The sequence below is a fragment of the Puntigrus tetrazona genome, unplaced genomic scaffold (assembly GCF_018831695.1).
Source record: "Puntigrus tetrazona isolate hp1 unplaced genomic scaffold, ASM1883169v1 S000000002, whole genome shotgun sequence".
In the NCBI taxonomy this organism is placed as follows: domain Eukaryota; kingdom Metazoa; phylum Chordata; class Actinopteri; order Cypriniformes; family Cyprinidae; genus Puntigrus; species Puntigrus tetrazona.
Window position 1 is genome coordinate 1,009,737 of NW_025047682.1, and position 17,076 is coordinate 1,026,812.

The window sequence follows — 17,076 nt, forward strand, 5'->3', positions numbered from 1 at the left end:
AATAAAACTAAGAACTATTACATAGACTGCATTAAACAACATTACCCATAATGCTCAGGCGTCGCCATGTGACGCAGACACACCTCTTACTGTGATTGGTTGCTCACTGGAAGCGTTCACCGCACTCTCTCTTTCAGAGGGTTGAAGGTGAATTTTGCTCCTCTGTGTATGCAGTTTTCCATCGCGATTATGACTTCCTGTGCTTTTTACAGTACACGCACACACCTGTGCAGACATCTGGTGAGTTTGAGCTAATTCGATATCGATAGCCGATATTGACTGTGCTACGAGACTTACGGCGCATGCATCAGTAGTTTGGCTGCAGGCCTGTTTCATTATTTACCTTTTAAACAGTGTACCTCGCTTCTTAAAATGTAGATTTTCAAAATGTAAGGTGTTCATATAAATTCTACAGCCATGTGTTATGTCAGCAAACTAGTTTTTGAATCCGCCTTTGCAGGCACATAAATATCTGAGCAGGACCTACAGCACACGGCCGTCTCTAAATGTGAGTAAAATATCATGTGATTTTATCATTTTATGCAGCCATATCTGTTTCTGTCAGGTGTGTATTGAGTGAGTATTTCTTCCTTTCTCATTTCTACCGGGACAGGAAGTCGTCATCGTTAGTGCAGTCAGGACCCCTATGGGGTCTTTCAGAGGAAGCCTTTCCACAGTCCCTGCCACTAAATTGGGTTCCATTGCTATTAAAGGAGCCATTGAGAAAGCAGGTAATATTCTGGTGGTTTTAGAAGGAATTTGTATCTTTTTATAAACTATATGTAATTATCTAGTTTAACAAATTAACCGTAATTTTTTTATGCATTAAATTTGAGTCAAAGAGACGGAAAAGCGTTCATATTCTTTCAAAATATACTTTTTTCTATAAACGCCCTTCTTTGGAACTTATATTTATTAAGGAATCCTTAAAAATGTCAGTTTTTCCATAAATGTTTTCAGAACCACAATTGTTTTCAACATAATAATATAATAATAAGTTTTGAGCACCAGCGTAGCATATTAGAAAGATATCTGAAGGATCACGTGCTCTGCCGTCATAGGAATGACTTATGTTTATTAAAAGAATATATTGTGTACAGTAATATATAATGTGTTTTATATTGGAAAAATATTTCACAGTATTAACAAAAAAATCAGAAAGGGTTAATTTTTGTTTATGCTATAAATACAACATAGTTTGATATTGCGTGTTCTAATTGCAATGGTATTTATATGTGTGTGTTATTATTAAAAAAAATGTAAAGTATCATAAAATGTGTCATCTACAGGAATTCCTTTTGAGGAGGTGAAAGAAGTTTATATGGGCAATGTGTTGCAGGCAGGAGAAGGACAGGCACCGACCAGACAGGCTCTTCTGGGTGCAGGTGAGTCATATATCACACACATAAAAAAAAGCATAAAAAAATGCACCTTATTTTTAGGAATTTACAATGCAACATCTCAAAGAAAACCTTTTTGCTCTTTTTTTTTGTATAGGTCTGCCTCTCTCCACTCCTGCCACTACCATCAATAAAGTGTGCGCTTCTGGAATGAAGTCCATCATGATGGCCTCTCAGAATCTCATGTGTGGACATCAGGTAATGTGAAGGACGCAAGATTCACTAACCTAAAGTGAGAGCGCCCTTTTTTAGCGTCCTAATACAGCAGAGAGAGTAAATCCTCATGATGTCTTCCAGGACGTGATGGTCGCTGGTGGAATGGAAAGCATGTCTCAGGTTCCTTATGTCATGTCCAGAGAAGCACCCCCTTATGGTGGAATAAAGATGGAGGATCTGATTGTTAAGGACGGGTTGACGGACGTCTACAACAAATTCCACATGGTAGTTATTTTGAACCAGCAAAACTGAGTTAGAGAACACAAACAGCAAATGCACTGTACGTAAAACGCCGGAAAGGCTGTGATGGTATAAAACACCTCCGCGCTTCCCCGTTTTTAGGGCAACTGTGCTGAAAATACAGCCAAGAACAGCGGTATCTCTAGGGAGGAGCAAGACGCGTTTGCCATTAACTCGTACAGCCGCAGCAAAGCAGCATGGGAATCTGGAGTCCTGGCCAAGGAGGTGGTTCCTGTGAGCATCCCTCAGAGAGGTTGGTTTCACTGCTGTGGCTGTTAAATTCCATATCGTTCCCCAAGAAGTCCCTTTTATGCGCTAAAATATTGATCACACAATTTATAAATTTGATACACAATTGCAATAAAATATGCTCTCTCACCGCATAGGAAAACCAGACATCGTTGTGAAGGAAGATGAAGAATACAGGAAGGTTGACTTCAGCAAAGTCCCAAAACTGAAGGCTGTGTTCCAGAAAGAGAACGGTACAAGATTATCAAGAATACCTTAGTGGAAAAGTTCTTAAAATAGTGGACTACATAAAAAAAAAAACTAAACATTTTTTACTATAAAATATATATATATATATTTTTTTTAAATTTCCCTTATTTTGATGTGTTGACTAAAGCAAATGTAGGTACGTTTTTGATTTAACTGTGTTGTTAATCAGTGTTGCATTTAAACTTAATGATTTTCATCACAGCTTCATCAGTACAAATGTGTAATTACAGATATATTTACATTCTGACATGCAGGTTTCAGCAGATTATATTTTTAGTTTACCGTAATTGCATGTTGGTGCCTTCAACGGCACACTTTAACCATATTTCAATAGAAGTAATTATAAAAATACATATAAATTACATATGCACTTAACTCCTACTTCAGTGTGCTTAAATAAAGCACTGAGCTAATTGCACGTATTACAGACTTCCAACTGTATATAAATAGCAAAAAACATGCAATTAAGTGTCTGAAAACATTACATTTAGTGTTCGCTTAAATATATTATGTTGAAATTGTATTATGCCATTAAGTACTCCTTTTCTGTAAGCGTATTCAGTTCAAAAGCCAAGCAGGTGTTTGTCTTTGCAGGCACGGTGACGGCAGCGAACGCCAGTACTCTGAATGACGGTGCGGCGGCTCTCGTGCTCATGACGGCAGATGCGGCAAAGAGGCTCAACGTCACACCGCTCGCAAAGATCGTCGGTGAGGCAATTCACTCCTCTTAAATTACCATGAATTTTTTAAAGCGTATTTTGTGCATTTGAACAGATACCGGATAACAGTTCAGGTAGGAAAATGTTATTTTTTTTTCATCCGCAAATGTATTTAGCTCATGTTTCATGTAGATTACGGTTTAAATATAGCACCAAAGCATGTAATCATGTGGTTTTATTCAACAGTTGCTGTATTATAAACAATAGAGCTAACGTACGTTACTCATCATAACCAACCAGAGGGCGCCAACGGCCTGACGAGTGTTTTAACATTTTACTGCATGACTTACAGCCACTATCATTTCAAAATGTGTAAACTCAAGAGTAAGGGTTTAAACTTTTATTTTGAAATTGCAAAGAACGGTTAGCACATCGAAAAAGACACTGACATTATTTTCCTATGTAGCCCTAATTTATAGCATTTTTAAATGGTTACAGCACTGTTTTTAAAAAAGGAAAAAAGTCTTGTTGGTAAAACTACACTATTTTGACTGAAAAGTTGTTTTACTGAAGAAGCTAGTTGTAATGGTAGCTAGCTGCTTAGATGTAGTAAGCTAATCATTCATGTTACTGCATATTACTGCTAACTTCTACACATCTAGATCATCATTTTATTGTAATTCGCAGCTTTTGCTGATGCTGCTGTGGCCCCCATCGATTTCCCTATCGCCCCGGCCTTCGCCGTCCCCAAGGTTAGCAGGTGTTTATGCGGTTATTGCTAAGCTAAAGTGTTTTTGAAGTCATTCAGTGCAGTAACTTCTGTTTCGCACAGGTCCTAAAGGCAGCCGGTGTAAAGAAAGAAGACATTGCCATGTGGGAGATCAATGAGGCCTTCAGTGTCGTGGTGCTGGCAAACGTCAAGATGTTAGACATCGACCCCAGCAAAGTCAATATCAATGGAGGGGCAGTTTCCCTCGGACATCCAATTGGGTAAATATATGCAACATGCTTCTCATGCATCACTATATCGACATACTGTAATTAGATTTACGCAATAATTAATGTGCCGGTTTTGCCATTTTTTTTTTTTTTTTTTTAGAATGTCAGGGGCGAGAATCGTAGGACACATGGTGCACAATCTGAAATCGGGACAGTACGGACTGGCGGGAATCTGCAATGGAGGAGGGGGCGCCTCTTCTATTGTGATCCAGAAATATTAGCACTTTAATCTGCAGAATGCGTGTAGGATTTAGTCCTTGAGTCAGATACGTCTTCATCGTTAATGTGAGGTCAGTCCTGTTTTTCAATTAAAATGGGAAACGAAGTTGACTGTTCATGCAATATAAACTTCTCAAATTGTAGTATTTATTCTGTGCCCTCAATGCATATTTCGTTATGTGGTGTCATTCTCAAAATAATTTTAATAAAGGGGATTAGAATGTGGAAATCTGTAATCGCTTATTTTGTTGATGCCGAATGTGATTATTATGTTCAGAAATAACGATGCATTTCACCTGAATGACCACCAGATGGCGTGTGTGCTTTGAGCTGATTGGCTAATGGATGCTTTTCACAGACTTTAATGAAGCAATGATAATTATTTTTTGAATGTACTGTTCTAATGTATTATTGTAACAGTAAATGACAAAAACGTTATGAATGGGGTTTCTATTTTGGTAAGTAGATGATAAATTGGCAGCATTTCCTTTACCAATCACTTATAACACATTCTCATTTATAACACAGTAGTAGTGTTTTAAGCAAACAGTAAAACATTTATACATTTACATTTAAATTAGCTTTTTTTCCCCTCTCGTGCGCTGCTAAGTTTACCTATGACAACTTTGGCTTCTTAAAACCCTGGAAAAAGTGAAAAGTGTCCATTGAGGAAGTTTTGAGCAACCTAGCTGACTGTGAGATGAAAGTAATGTATGCCACAAGATTTTGTAAATTGAAAAATAAATAATTTAGACTATATGTTTGAAATGTGAATTATGTTCGACAATAAAAACCTATAAAAAAAAAAACACATCTAAATGATTACTAATAGAATATACACACATCTCTATTATTGCATCGGATGACTTATTGCAAGCCAATTTTTAAATGACATTATGCTTGTAAGTGCAATATCTCAAATTTCATAATTAGATCTTATTATTTAAATGATGTCCTGGTGATTCCTCGAGTCTTTTTGTCCCTTTGGTTCAAGCAATGTTCATTAATGTGCTTGATTTATTAATGTACCTGTTTTATTATATAATTTGTTAAATAACGACTTGCTAAAAGTCTCTTATTTAGTAAACAATTAGAGTTGCTGGTGACATTAAAGAAATTTTAGAGACACTATTATTCACCTGCATGTCATTCCAAACCTGCATGGCTTGTGTAGCTAAAAACTATTTATATTAATAGTACTCTAGTCTATTCAGTATATTCACACTCTATTCGCACATTATGACATTTACTAGCGAGTCAAAATGGTTTTTAAATAAATGCGAACAGCCGTTTTTTCAGCCGCTTTACCACAAAGGTGCCTGTTAACTATCTAACACAAATGAGTTAACTATTTTTCTAGGTTGTAAGCGAAATTTGTTCTTCCGGGGAAGTTTACGGAAACTATAAATGATTCATTTTCGGCACTTGACCAAAAGACAAACAAACTCAAGACCCCACCCCCAGACAGCGCTCTTACCACATCACATAATAACACCTTATGTTGATTCTACCGAGCACTCAGAGAGAGTTTATCAAGGTGTACGATTCAGTTTCTTCCTTCTATTTGCCGTAAAAATGTTATTGTGCTTTAATCTAAGGGACAGATGTGCGAGTCAAATATTAACAGGATGTTGGGAGAGCACTTGTAATGTCGTGGATGTCAAAAGTATCGACTCATTGACTCAGTTACTGAATAACAGCGGGACCGAGACTGACCCCAGTGTGAGAGTCGAGTTTGTGAAATCACGCATTTTAATGCAGATCATCTTTACAGCTTGTTTTTAACAAGTGAATAGTGTGACGGGAAATGGAACAGGAAGTTAGCTACGTTTTCTAACAGATTAAATCTTCGTAATATATAGACTTTTAATGGTTTGATAGCTTTTAGCCGTTTCAGGTGATTCTTATTAACGTACAAAATGATTTAAATGACTTTTAGTTGTCCTTGTTTATAATCCTCTCTATATATTTTCTGCCATGGGAACTTTAGCTACAAAGAACAGCACTCTTGAATAACGTAAGATTGTTGGTTTTTTGTGATCTGCAAAGGTTACATCTGTTGACACACATGACACAGTGTTTGATTTGCTTTTTTCCGTGACTTGAATATGTACTTGAATAGTACATCTGATAATTCGTATCTTTATCAGAATCTATCTAATTCGTCTTTTTTTTTGTCATTTTAAGCGAATTTTGACCCGCAGATGATTTTTTTTTAAAAGTACCATAACATTACATTTTAAGTCTTTTTAAAATGATACAATAGATTTATGAAATAGAGAGAATGGAATTTAAGACATTATTAACTCCTTCTCGTCGGCCGTTGCTCTCAAATTTTATTCACTGTCAAATGTATTCAAATTATAGTTAACAAAAAAAGAAACGAAAATGACAAAAACGAAACAATTGAAAGTGTATATATATATATATATATATATATATATATATATATATATATATATATATATATATACATTATATATACATTATACATATATATATATATATAATTTATTTTTATATATATATATATATATATATATATATATATATGTATATGTATATATGTGTTTATATATATATATAAAAACTAAAAAAAAAAAACATTCAGAATATTAATATCATTATTAAATATTAATAAAAAAATATCTATGCATCAGTGATGCATTAATAACACTGGTGCATCAACAATAACAAACCAGTTTGATTCTTCTGACTTGTAATAGATTGTTACCTGCCAAACTTCCCTTTTGCAACAGAAAGGGAACATTTATTGCAAAAGAAGTCAATTAGAATAAGATTTGAGCTAGTGGAAGGTTTTCAGCGTGACCATCTAAACTTTTGGTTTAATGTTACCATAGGCATTTAGAAGACCTGAACCATATCATTCAAATGAAAGTTAAGGAACTTGTGGTGATGTTATGTTTTCAAGAAAAAGGAACTTGAAAATGTACATTTGCATCTGTAAGCCTAGGAACCTTTTTTTAAAAAGATAAAAACACACATTTAATGCTATATGTTGCAGTAGCGCCTCATCCAAACGCTCACTGTGAAATGAAGTGAGCAAGAAGGAAGTTTTTTTGTGGAAGAATGTTTTCCATTTTTTTCTATTGTTGGCACACCTTGTTTGGTTAGTAATTTACAATGCAAAGCTGCGTAATCTATGCTAGAGAAACACAAGACCAGGTTATTGCTGAGAAGAAAAAACAGTGGACTGCTCTTAGTACTGCTCATCAGGTGATATTTTCACCTGACTGGTGTTTCAGCTGGTTTACTAAACAGAGGTGTGGCGCCGGCTGCTCATTACACATACAGAGAGTCCGCTAACACTCGAACACGAGGAGAACCCTCTGTCCGGTGAGTCTTGCTATATATCATTATCAATATTTGCATGCCGTTATAAATAATTTCATACAAGCTGTTTGTGAGTCTAATGCATATTTTGGTGTATGTTCAATCAGCAGATCTTAGTTTGAGATCCAAGTTCAAGTTTTTTTTTGGATTGCGTTTTGCAATTTGCAAGGCAAACGATGCCGACAACAGATACGGTAATGTCATGATATAGTTATTACTTTTCTTAACTCTTATTTGTACGTGTTTATCTTCATCTGCCGTATTTGGATCTTTTAGTCCCTGGTGTCTTTTTATTGTCATTCATTTTATGAAACAGTGCAGACACTCAGTCAACAGATGGGCTATATTTGTAAAGCATTAACTGAGGACAAACTGAGCACGTAATGAATGATGCATCAGAAAAGAGGTTAGATCTTTTAAAAAAGGATAGACAGATAGGTTTACAAAAACACTGATTAAAACATAATTGTTAATGGGTTTGTTAGAATTTATGGTGAGTTTCTGGTTTATCTATGGGAGCAATTTTTTATTTCACGGGTTGTTTTTATAAGGAAGTATTTTCTGAAGAAGCAACAGGGAACTTTATTATCATACCTGCTATCTGTTATGTATTCACCAATGTAATATTAATATTTCTATATGATAATACAAACGCATCCAACTATAAACCCTACCACAAAATACAACCACCATTATTTTGAAATATTAATAATGGCGATAGTACTTTTCCGTATGGTATTTAATATTCAACAATTAACATCACTGATAATATGATAACACTGAATATTACTTTGCCTCTAAAGTAAAATATTAAGTAGGTTCTAAGTAAAATATTAATTTATTAATACTGTTTATGTAACAATATAGTATTTGATCCCAAGCAGTCTATACTGGAAATAAATAATAAAACTATATATATATATATATATATATATATATATATATATATATATATATATATATATATATATATAGTTTTATTATATATATATATATATTTATACCTGTGTTTAAGTTAAAAACAAGTAGAGCTCTTTTCCTGTTCCCCTTTTCCTGCTTGACAAATGTTGATGAAATATTCAATTACTAAAGTATTAAATACCTAAGTTAATAATTTATTACGTAGTAATAAGCGATTATCATTGTTTAAATAAAGAACAATGTTTATTTAATAGGTATGTATTTCCTGCAACAGTCTGCACATTGTCGTTAGCCATATTGTAATTGTTAACATGGGCACAGTAGTCTAAAGTAGCTTTTTGATGTATATTCATCTCATTTGATATCCTTTTCAAGCAAAACGTGTTGCAAATGTCTTTCAAACTTGAGAAACTGACAAAACCCTAATTTGTTTCAGACTTACGACAATGTTTCTCACGTGAACTATGCTTTCCATCACGAAGAGCAGCGGCCGCCTCCGTATGCGCCGTCTTCCGGAATGAACCCGGCTTTACCTCAATACCCCGGCCCCCAAAACCCTCAATATCTACACCATCATTCCCCTCCACCATACATTTCAGAGAGATACTCGCCTGCTCAGAGCCTCCATCAGTACACGCCTCAAACAGCACCTATTAATACCCACCACACGGTCACGCCTGGACCCTACCTTGACGTTAATCCGCTTCACAAAGGTGCTTAATGCGTCTTAAAGTAACAGTGCACCAAAAATGTATCATTTACTGACCCACACTAATGTGGATTTCATTCTTCTGTTGAACACAAAGGGTGATATTTTGAAGAATGTTTGTTAGTTTTATTTCTAAAGCAGAATTAAAACAGTGTGCAGAACCAGTTTGTTTAAAATGATGATGGAGCCAGTCTGAGATGTAGAAGTAGCTTATTCCAGCGTATTCTAGTTCTTAAAATATCAAGCATAATTCGATTTGCTGATCTGAGAGACCTGGGTGGTTTGTGTGTACGAAGGGGATCCACTAAATAAGGTAGGCTTATTATGCAATGTTTTATATGCAACAATCAGTCATTTCAAATCAATTCTGTACGTCACTGGCAACCACTGAAATGATGCTAAAAGCGGTGCTACATGCTGTTTTTAGTACCTTAAAAAGCCTAGCAGCCGCATTTTGAACCAATTAAACAATACTCGGCTAATGCACGCATACATTTAGTTTTAATGATCCAGTCTTACGCAGACAAACGCATGAATAACCCTTTCAAAGTCAGTGTAGGACGGAAACGGATTAACCTTTGCTATTGGTCTTAAATGGAAGAAACAATATTTGACAGCAGTGTTGAACTGTATGTAAAATTTCAAAATTTTACTGAAGATTTACAGAAGGGAGTTAAACTGCCCAAGTCAAAAGGGTTTTTATTAACAGGAGCACGGACCCAAATTATATCAGTTTTACTTTCGTTAAAATCCAAGGTTTAACTTTATGTAAATACATCAGCAGTGACTCAAAGTAGCTTATATCCTGTTTATTCAGGTGTATCCTCTGAGTCTCATCTGCATAACAATGTAAAGATAATCCATGCTTATGAAATATAGAACCTAAGGGTAATATATATATATATATATATATATATGAAAAACAAGATTTGGCCGAGAATGGATCCTTGTGGAACCCCACTAGACAAAGAGTAATGTAGACGAAAATAGATTGAAATGTCCAATTAAAAACAAATATTTTAAACCATTGAAGTGCTAAACCCTGAGAGACAAGAGAAAAGAATACTGTGTGTGTGTGTGTGTGTGTGTGTGTGTGTGTGTGTGTGTGTGTGTGACTGTGCGTGGCCAAACATCTTCTGGTGCCCTTTAGTATTTTACTATGGATTAACATGGAAGCCATTCTTCAAAATATCTCCTTTTGTCTTTAAAATACATGTTTGGGTAAACTATTCCTTCTAACTTTTTTTAGCCATTTTCATGTTCTAAATATTGGTTCGACAGTTTCCAGGAGAACAAAATGGCCATTTATCCTTGGTGCAGTTGCCTCCCTACTGATCGTTGCCGGGGTCATCGTTGTGGTGCTTTGGTTTTATGGTAAGAGCCTCGCACACTGGACGTCCTACAGTACATATACCCCATTATTTCTTGCTCTGATATCCTTTGTCTCCTCCAACAGGTGTGTTCGATTGTTTGCAAGGGCATCGCTGTAAAACGAATAACGAATGTGTCAGCGTCTCTCAGTGGTGTGACGGCGTTCAGGACTGTCCGTCAGGAGATGATGAAACTCAGTGCTGTAAGAATCCCTTGCACATGTGGTCCGACATGTCCGACAAGATCTTTTACTAAGCTTTCTGTTGTTGTGTTTGTAGTTCGTCTGTTTGGATCCGAGTCCCTTCTTCAGATGTATTCAAACGTGACTCAAAAATGGGAGAATGTGTGTTCAGATGGATGGAATGACAACCTCGGAATACAAGCGTGTGAGAATATAGGATACGAGAGGTACAGTGTGTGACCTTCACGCAAGGTTATTGTTTCAAATTATTGCTGCTCTTTGAAACGTAGTATTTATCGAAGAATACTGTATAAAAAAATAATTGCTGTTGCCACAAAAACAATATTAATCAGCACAAGAATAGACCATTATGAGCACCAAATCAGCATATTAGAATGATTTCTAAAGGATGCGAAAAATGAATCTGAGAATTTAGCTTCGGAAGTATCACAGTTAGGCGAGGGGATTTGTAATATGTACTGTGTGTTTGTGTGTGATCTATCTCTCAGGGACACCTATGTGGGTTATGAGGAGATTTACTCGAGAGCATCGACTGACTACATACTGGTGAAGACTTCTCTCAGCTCCTCCAATCTGACAGGTTTTCTCAGTAAAACGTACGCAGCACAGTTCTATTAATACAGACATTTCTAGTTCTTCATATCTAAAAGGTTTAGGTTTTACACTTTGGGTATTTTATTGAAGTTAACTTTAGCCATTGGTTAGCGGTGTTTCCTATAATCAGCATGTTTCTTTTTATATTTCCCTATATGATCATTCAGTTCAGACTGTCCATCTCAAAAAGCAGTGGCAGTCAAATGTATAGGTAAGACAATAATGCCAGTTCTTTATTTTCTTTATTTTTCTTTTTTGTGAAACAGATATTTATGTTGTTTTTATTTTAGACGTTGCCCTTATTTTGTGTGAAATAAATGTAGATGTAACAATAATAATAAAAGACGGCAAGAAAAACAAAAATGAAATATAAGACAAATTTAATCGAAAATTAGAATTGCTTAATGACTAAAACTTAAACTAAAATTAAATAGAGAAGTTTGCAAAAAAAACAACAGTAAAGTAACTAAAATAAAATGAAAACTAAAAATATACAAATTCATGATATTACTAAATTACTAATACTATAAATAATACAATAACGCTGATCCCAGTGTACAGTTGGTTATCTTTTACTCACTTTCATGTGAATAATGAGAGTTTTAATTTTTGGGGTGAACCATTCTTTTAAATATTCTAATTGTTATAAAACATTAATATGAAGTATAGCTTGCAGCTAGGAAAGCTACACTTTCCACGTACACCGATACAGGTATCTGAATCCTGTTGTAGATTGTGGACAGAACAGCGGGACCCGAATTGTAGGAGGAACCACGGTGACCTCTAGGGGGGTGTGGCCATGGCAGGTCAGCCTGCAGATTTCCAGAAGGCATCTGTGTGGCGGGTCTGTCATTACACCTTACTGGATCGTCACTGCAGCTCACTGTGTTCATGGGTAAGTACTATCGCTTAGTACGGTCTCGTTTGACAATTTATGATGAACTCTAATAAATGACAAACTGGTGTAGGAATTCAGATGCGAGGGATTGGACTGTGTATGCTGGATATCTGACTCGTTCCGAGATGCTGTCGGCCACCGGCAATTCTGTAAGCCAGATAGTCATGCACAACTTCGATCCGATAACCAACGAAAATGACATCGCCCTGATGAAGCTAAACCGACCACTCATGATTACATGTAAGACAATTTCACAATTTTCCCCCGACCAATAAGAAAATATCACGATTGTTTAATAATACTGACACATTATGTGACAATAAATTAAAACAGTGTTTTTGTATCACGCAGTGTTATTTTAGTATTATTTACAGTATATACTTTTATATCGTTTATTAATATTAATATAAAATTAGCTTTAATGTTCATATTTTTATATGGAAGTATTAAGTTATTAATTCTGCTTTTGTCATTTTCATTTAAAAAAGTCTAGTTGGCAAGGGAACATTTCTAATTTTTTGTTAATAATTATATATTTAACATTTATAAATTAATATTTTTTGTATTTCAGCCACATTTCTATGCACAAAACAAGTTTTTAATAAAAAAGGATTTAAAAAAAAAAAAAGTTAAATAGTGGAGCTTGTTTTGCAATAATATTCTATTATTATATAAAATAACAGTTTTTCTGTTTCAGGATTTCACATTTAATTCAGTGTGTTTCTTTCTTTGTGAAATTTGTTATTAAAAATGTTTAAGTTTTTGTTGTGGTCGACAGAAAAAAAAATCATAATTTACTCACTATCCATTTGTTCAAATTAAATTGTTTGTGAAGAACCGAAAAAGAGAGATTTTACAGAATAAGTTGCTCTTCCATATAATGGCTTATATATGAGCCTATCAAATGACTTCAGAAGAATAGGAATGAGTTGAATAGATGATTTTGTGGTGCTGTTAGTTTCAGTTTCCACTGTGTGAAAAAGAGCAGCTTGAACATTCTGCAAAATATCTCCTTTTTTGTTTTACAGAAGAACCATGCAGCTTTGGATGGTAGTAATTTGGTGTTGTTTCTTGTTTCAGCGAATGTCAGGCCAGTGTGTCTGCCCAATAAAGGCATGTACTTCGCTGCTCCGCGGGAATGTTACGTCACTGGATGGGGGGCACTGTTTAGTGGAGGTTTGAAACTTTTTAATCAGCAAATGCCAACAGAACCGTACTGAAACACATACCGATCCAAACGCCTGTGCAGCGATTCACGACTCATTCATAACGAGCAAATATTGTTATCTTAAAGGATCTCCCTCACAAAACCTACAAGAAGCCAAAATCCAGCTAATCGACAGAACGACTTGCAACAGCCGACAGGTGTATAACAGGCAGATCACAGACACCATGATCTGTGCTGGCAAGCTGGAGGGTGGCGTGGACTCCTGTCAGGTCAGAAACACACTCGGTATAAACACAGTTAGAAGCTGCTCGATCCTTCAAGAGAGTAAATTAGAGTACTGTAAATGTAATGTATGTGCCAAAGGCCAAATTAAATAAGTGCTCTTCCACACAGGGGGACAGCGGGGGTCCTCTGGTCACAAAAGAGAATTCTCTATGGTGGCTGGTTGGGGACACTAGCTGGGGTGATGGATGTGCTTTCAGAAACAAGCCCGGAGTCTACGGAAATGTGACCTACTTCCTTGACTGGATATACGAACAAATGCGGGTAAGATTTCAAATCCAAATCCAAACTATGTCACAGAAAATGTATTATTATCACGTATAAGTTTGTTTTTATTATCATTAAACAGAGCTTTTTGATTTTTTTTCCCAGAGATATTAACCTTTTTAATATAAAGATTTTTGAGAAGAGCAACTGATCCAAATCGCTGACTCTCAGGAACTGTGACCGTTTTTTTTTTTTTTTTTTTATAGTCTTATTTTACTTTTTGCTTTCATTTAAATGTTTTCGGATAAATCTAAAAGAACCACTTATTTATTTACACCGGTGTCAATAAGTGAATTGCACATTATGCTACAATATGCACTTTTCTCTCTTTTTTTTTTTTGTTGTTGTATGTTTTGTATAAAAAGCACGACTGTACAAATGAGTTTATAAAAAAAACAAAAAACAAAAAAAAAACCCTACCTGACATCACATCACTGACATGTTTGTTCTCTGGCTCTCTTTGCAACCACAACATTTCACATTTGCATTGTTACCAGTATTCAATAACAGGATGTGACAGAGATTAAAACCGCTCTCCTCAGAGCTGCGGACAGACATGGTGCAAACAAATGTCTTTCTTGTATAACTATATAGAGATCTAAAATTGTTTTTACGACATCAAGAATTTATATTAAAACGTGTATGACTTTCTGACTGAACACCATTTGTTTTTTTTTTCCACTGTTTAATCGTCTTTTCGTTTTCACATTAAATGAATTTATATTAAATGCATATATAATGCCGTCTCTGATTTAAAATGATAACCAAGAAGCATAATGCAAAAGACATCTGCAATACCAGATCCTTCTGCTGGATGACTCTACATCATATTTTTTGGCTTCACGGAGCATTAAGGCTCACAATCATCTGACCAAACCACAGGAGTAAAACTCCTATGACCCATTTTCCTCAGCTTTTCTTCACGCCTAAAAGAATGAATTCACACCAACCCTCGGAGTCCTCACAGTTCCTGGCTCTCGGTTAATCACCATTATGAAGTGTTATAGCATATTCAGCAGCAGTATTTAAACCTCTCCTTTGCCATTTTAACAGGACCTTTAATCACCGCTCATTGAATTTGCGACTCTAATCGGCAGATGCTCAGTGGAGGAGATCAGCGTCTGCTACCTGTTTGTACCAATTAGCAGATGCGTGACACTCGGCTGACGGCTCTTCAGAGGGTTAACAGATGTGGCAATTACGGCCTCATTTGAATGAATGCTCAAGGGGTTCAACATAAGGGCTGCGCAATTACACGGCAGCCTGGGAACCCATTTCATCTTCAGCTTTATTCTCGGTCTCTGCGAGAGGGAAGTGTTGGCAGGGAACCCACCGTGTGTTGACAAACAAACCTGCTTCCCGTGATTTTTTTTTTTTTTTTTTTTTTTAACCAGAGAAAATATGCTGAGGGGTCCATAAACCCCCAAATGTCATGCTGATTTAGCCCGCTCTGGCCTGACTCGGGCTGCAGGAAAGCTTAGTTCCGATAAAGGATGAACGAGATGATAAAGGATACATTATCGGCAAGGGAATGTTTTCATTCAGATAATAAATGATAGGAAAAGGGGGAGAAAAAAATTATAATAAAAGAAGAGAAGAGCAACTAATTCAAACCACTGATACTGGATTTAACAATTTCAAATGAATTTATTTTGAATTGCAATATTATGGTTTTAATTATTTTTTATTCATTTATGAATACATTATTATTATTATTCAATTTGTTTATTTTTTTGGTTTCATTTTGGGTTCAATTTGAGAACAACAACTTCAAACCACAGACACTGATTTTATAAATGTCAATTTTTAATGTCAATTTATTTTATTTTATTTTGCACTGAATTAATATATGCTGGTTTTATTTATATATACAGTTTCATTATTTTGTTTATTCCTTGTTTTGTTTGTCTCATCTACTTATCTACTTACTACTCATTCTTCAAGTGCATCAGGTAAGGTACAAGGCTAAAAATAGAAATTACTCACCTTGTGTCACAACAAATGATATTTCATAGATGTATTGGCTAAATATTTCAGTACAACGAAAGTTCAGTCAAGCTGCACGAATAATAAAAAGGACCATAAATGTACTATAAAAAGGTTTGATATCAGTGTTAATCAGAAGATGCCAAAGTAATCTTTGACTAAACTGACACAAAGCCTACTGTAATGTCACACCATGTATAAAATACTTTTTAATAGCATATTTTCGATCATATTGTGTCCTCAGAAGACTGTAAAATACACAATATAAGCCAGTTTTATAGTACTTTCATGCTGCTGTTCTGTAATACTTGTATAATTGCAAATGATCAGCTTCAATCTGTCAAATGTGACTATGAGGGTTTTAAAATATTAACATTTTTTTTGTTAAAACAAGCCTTACATATTCTTCTGTTACAGGGAAGACAGGGTTTGGGAATAGGCTACATAATAGGCTAAATCTTCATTTTTTTGTGCAGCATCCCTTTAGGCAGTCACCCAGGTGTGAGCAGGGCACAGATTCTTCAGATAGGACAGATGCTGAGGTCTTCCTTTAGCTCTCACATGAGGTTTAGTGTCTGCCGATCAAACAGAGTGTGTCATTTAGTCTGAGGGCCTGATCAAATACACTTGCCTCTGCAGCCAATGAGGGGGGAGAGCTTGTTACTGGGCAGTTATGGGTTTAGTCTCTCTCTCTCTCTCTCTCTCTCTCTCTCTCTCTCTCTCTCTCTCTCTCTCTCTCTCTCTCTCTCTCTCTCTCTGTTCTTGAGGTCGATGTCATACATCAGCGTTCATAGATTCCCTGTGCTGCTGTGTGCGATTCTACTGAACATCAGCAGTCTGTGCTGCTTTTAAGATCAGCTAATAGCATCAACTATCAGCTCACCTCAGCAACACGAGCAATATTAGGCTTATTAGAGGAACACTACCTGCTGACATCAAATTATTTCTGTATGTAGGGAATGTCAAAGGATAGACTCATATTTCTATCGCTTTCCTCTGTTTTTTTTTTTTTACTCCGCACCTGATGAAATCTAAAATAGGCTAACTATGATTTGGAAACGACTAGCTGAAATCAAATATTTTCTCGTTGTAG

General features: G+C 35.6%; 2 protein-coding genes across 4 annotated transcripts; both read left to right on the top strand.

The window, feature by feature from the left end:
* Positions 1–81: 81 nt before the first annotated feature.
* On the top strand, positions 82–5,040 carry acat1 (acetyl-CoA acetyltransferase 1). Its single transcript, XM_043229345.1, has 12 exons — positions 82–240; positions 461–508; positions 614–731; positions 1,290–1,385; positions 1,498–1,598; positions 1,698–1,841; positions 1,959–2,109; positions 2,243–2,338; positions 2,949–3,062; positions 3,701–3,765; positions 3,846–4,003; positions 4,113–5,040. The coding sequence occupies exons 1-12, from the start codon at positions 169–171 to the stop codon at positions 4,231–4,233; spliced, it is 1,284 nt and encodes a 427-aa protein (XP_043085280.1). The 5' UTR covers positions 82–168; the 3' UTR covers positions 4,234–5,040.
* Positions 5,041–7,418: 2,378 nt separating this feature from the next.
* tmprss2 (transmembrane serine protease 2) lies at positions 7,419–14,656 on the top strand. Of its 3 annotated transcripts, XM_043229397.1 has the most exons (14): positions 7,421–7,588; positions 7,696–7,779; positions 8,943–9,219; positions 10,497–10,589; positions 10,672–10,788; positions 10,865–10,994; positions 11,277–11,384; positions 11,550–11,593; positions 12,115–12,277; positions 12,351–12,520; positions 13,361–13,456; positions 13,575–13,717; positions 13,842–13,994; positions 14,103–14,656. In XM_043229397.1, exons 2-14 carry the CDS (start codon positions 7,762–7,764, stop codon positions 14,109–14,111), a joined length of 1,521 nt encoding a protein of 506 aa, XP_043085332.1. In that variant the 5' UTR covers positions 7,421–7,588; positions 7,696–7,761; the 3' UTR covers positions 14,112–14,656. The 3 variants fall into 3 exon arrangements, with proteins under 3 accessions (XP_043085331.1, XP_043085330.1, XP_043085332.1); XM_043229396.1 differs by lacking the exon at positions 14,103–14,656 and having other exon boundaries at positions 7,419–7,588; positions 7,693–7,779; positions 13,842–14,096; XM_043229395.1 differs by lacking the exon at positions 14,103–14,656 and having other exon boundaries at positions 7,419–7,588; positions 13,842–14,096.
* The last annotated feature ends 2,420 nt before the right edge of the window (positions 14,657–17,076 follow it).

What these genes read in the sequence shown, in the direction of transcription:
- acat1 (XM_043229345.1), top strand. Translation starts at nt 169, where the DNA reads ATGCAGTTTTCCATCGCGATTATGACTTCCTGTGCTTTTTACAGTACA. An exon ending in TGTGTTCCAGAAAGAGAACG is followed by an intron (nt 2,339 to 2,948) that starts GTACAAGATTAT and finishes TTGTCTTTGCAG; the next exon opens with GCACGGTGACGGCAGCGAAC. An exon ending in TCCCTCGGACATCCAATTGG is followed by an intron (nt 4,004 to 4,112) that starts GTAAATATATGC and finishes TTTTTTTTTTAG; the next exon opens with AATGTCAGGGGCGAGAATCG.
- tmprss2 (XM_043229396.1), top strand. An exon ending in TGTGGTGCTTTGGTTTTATG is followed by an intron (nt 10,590 to 10,671) that starts GTAAGAGCCTCG and finishes CTCCTCCAACAG; the next exon opens with GTGTGTTCGATTGTTTGCAA. An exon ending in GCAGCTCACTGTGTTCATGG is followed by an intron (nt 12,278 to 12,350) that starts GTAAGTACTATC and finishes AAACTGGTGTAG; the next exon opens with GAATTCAGATGCGAGGGATT.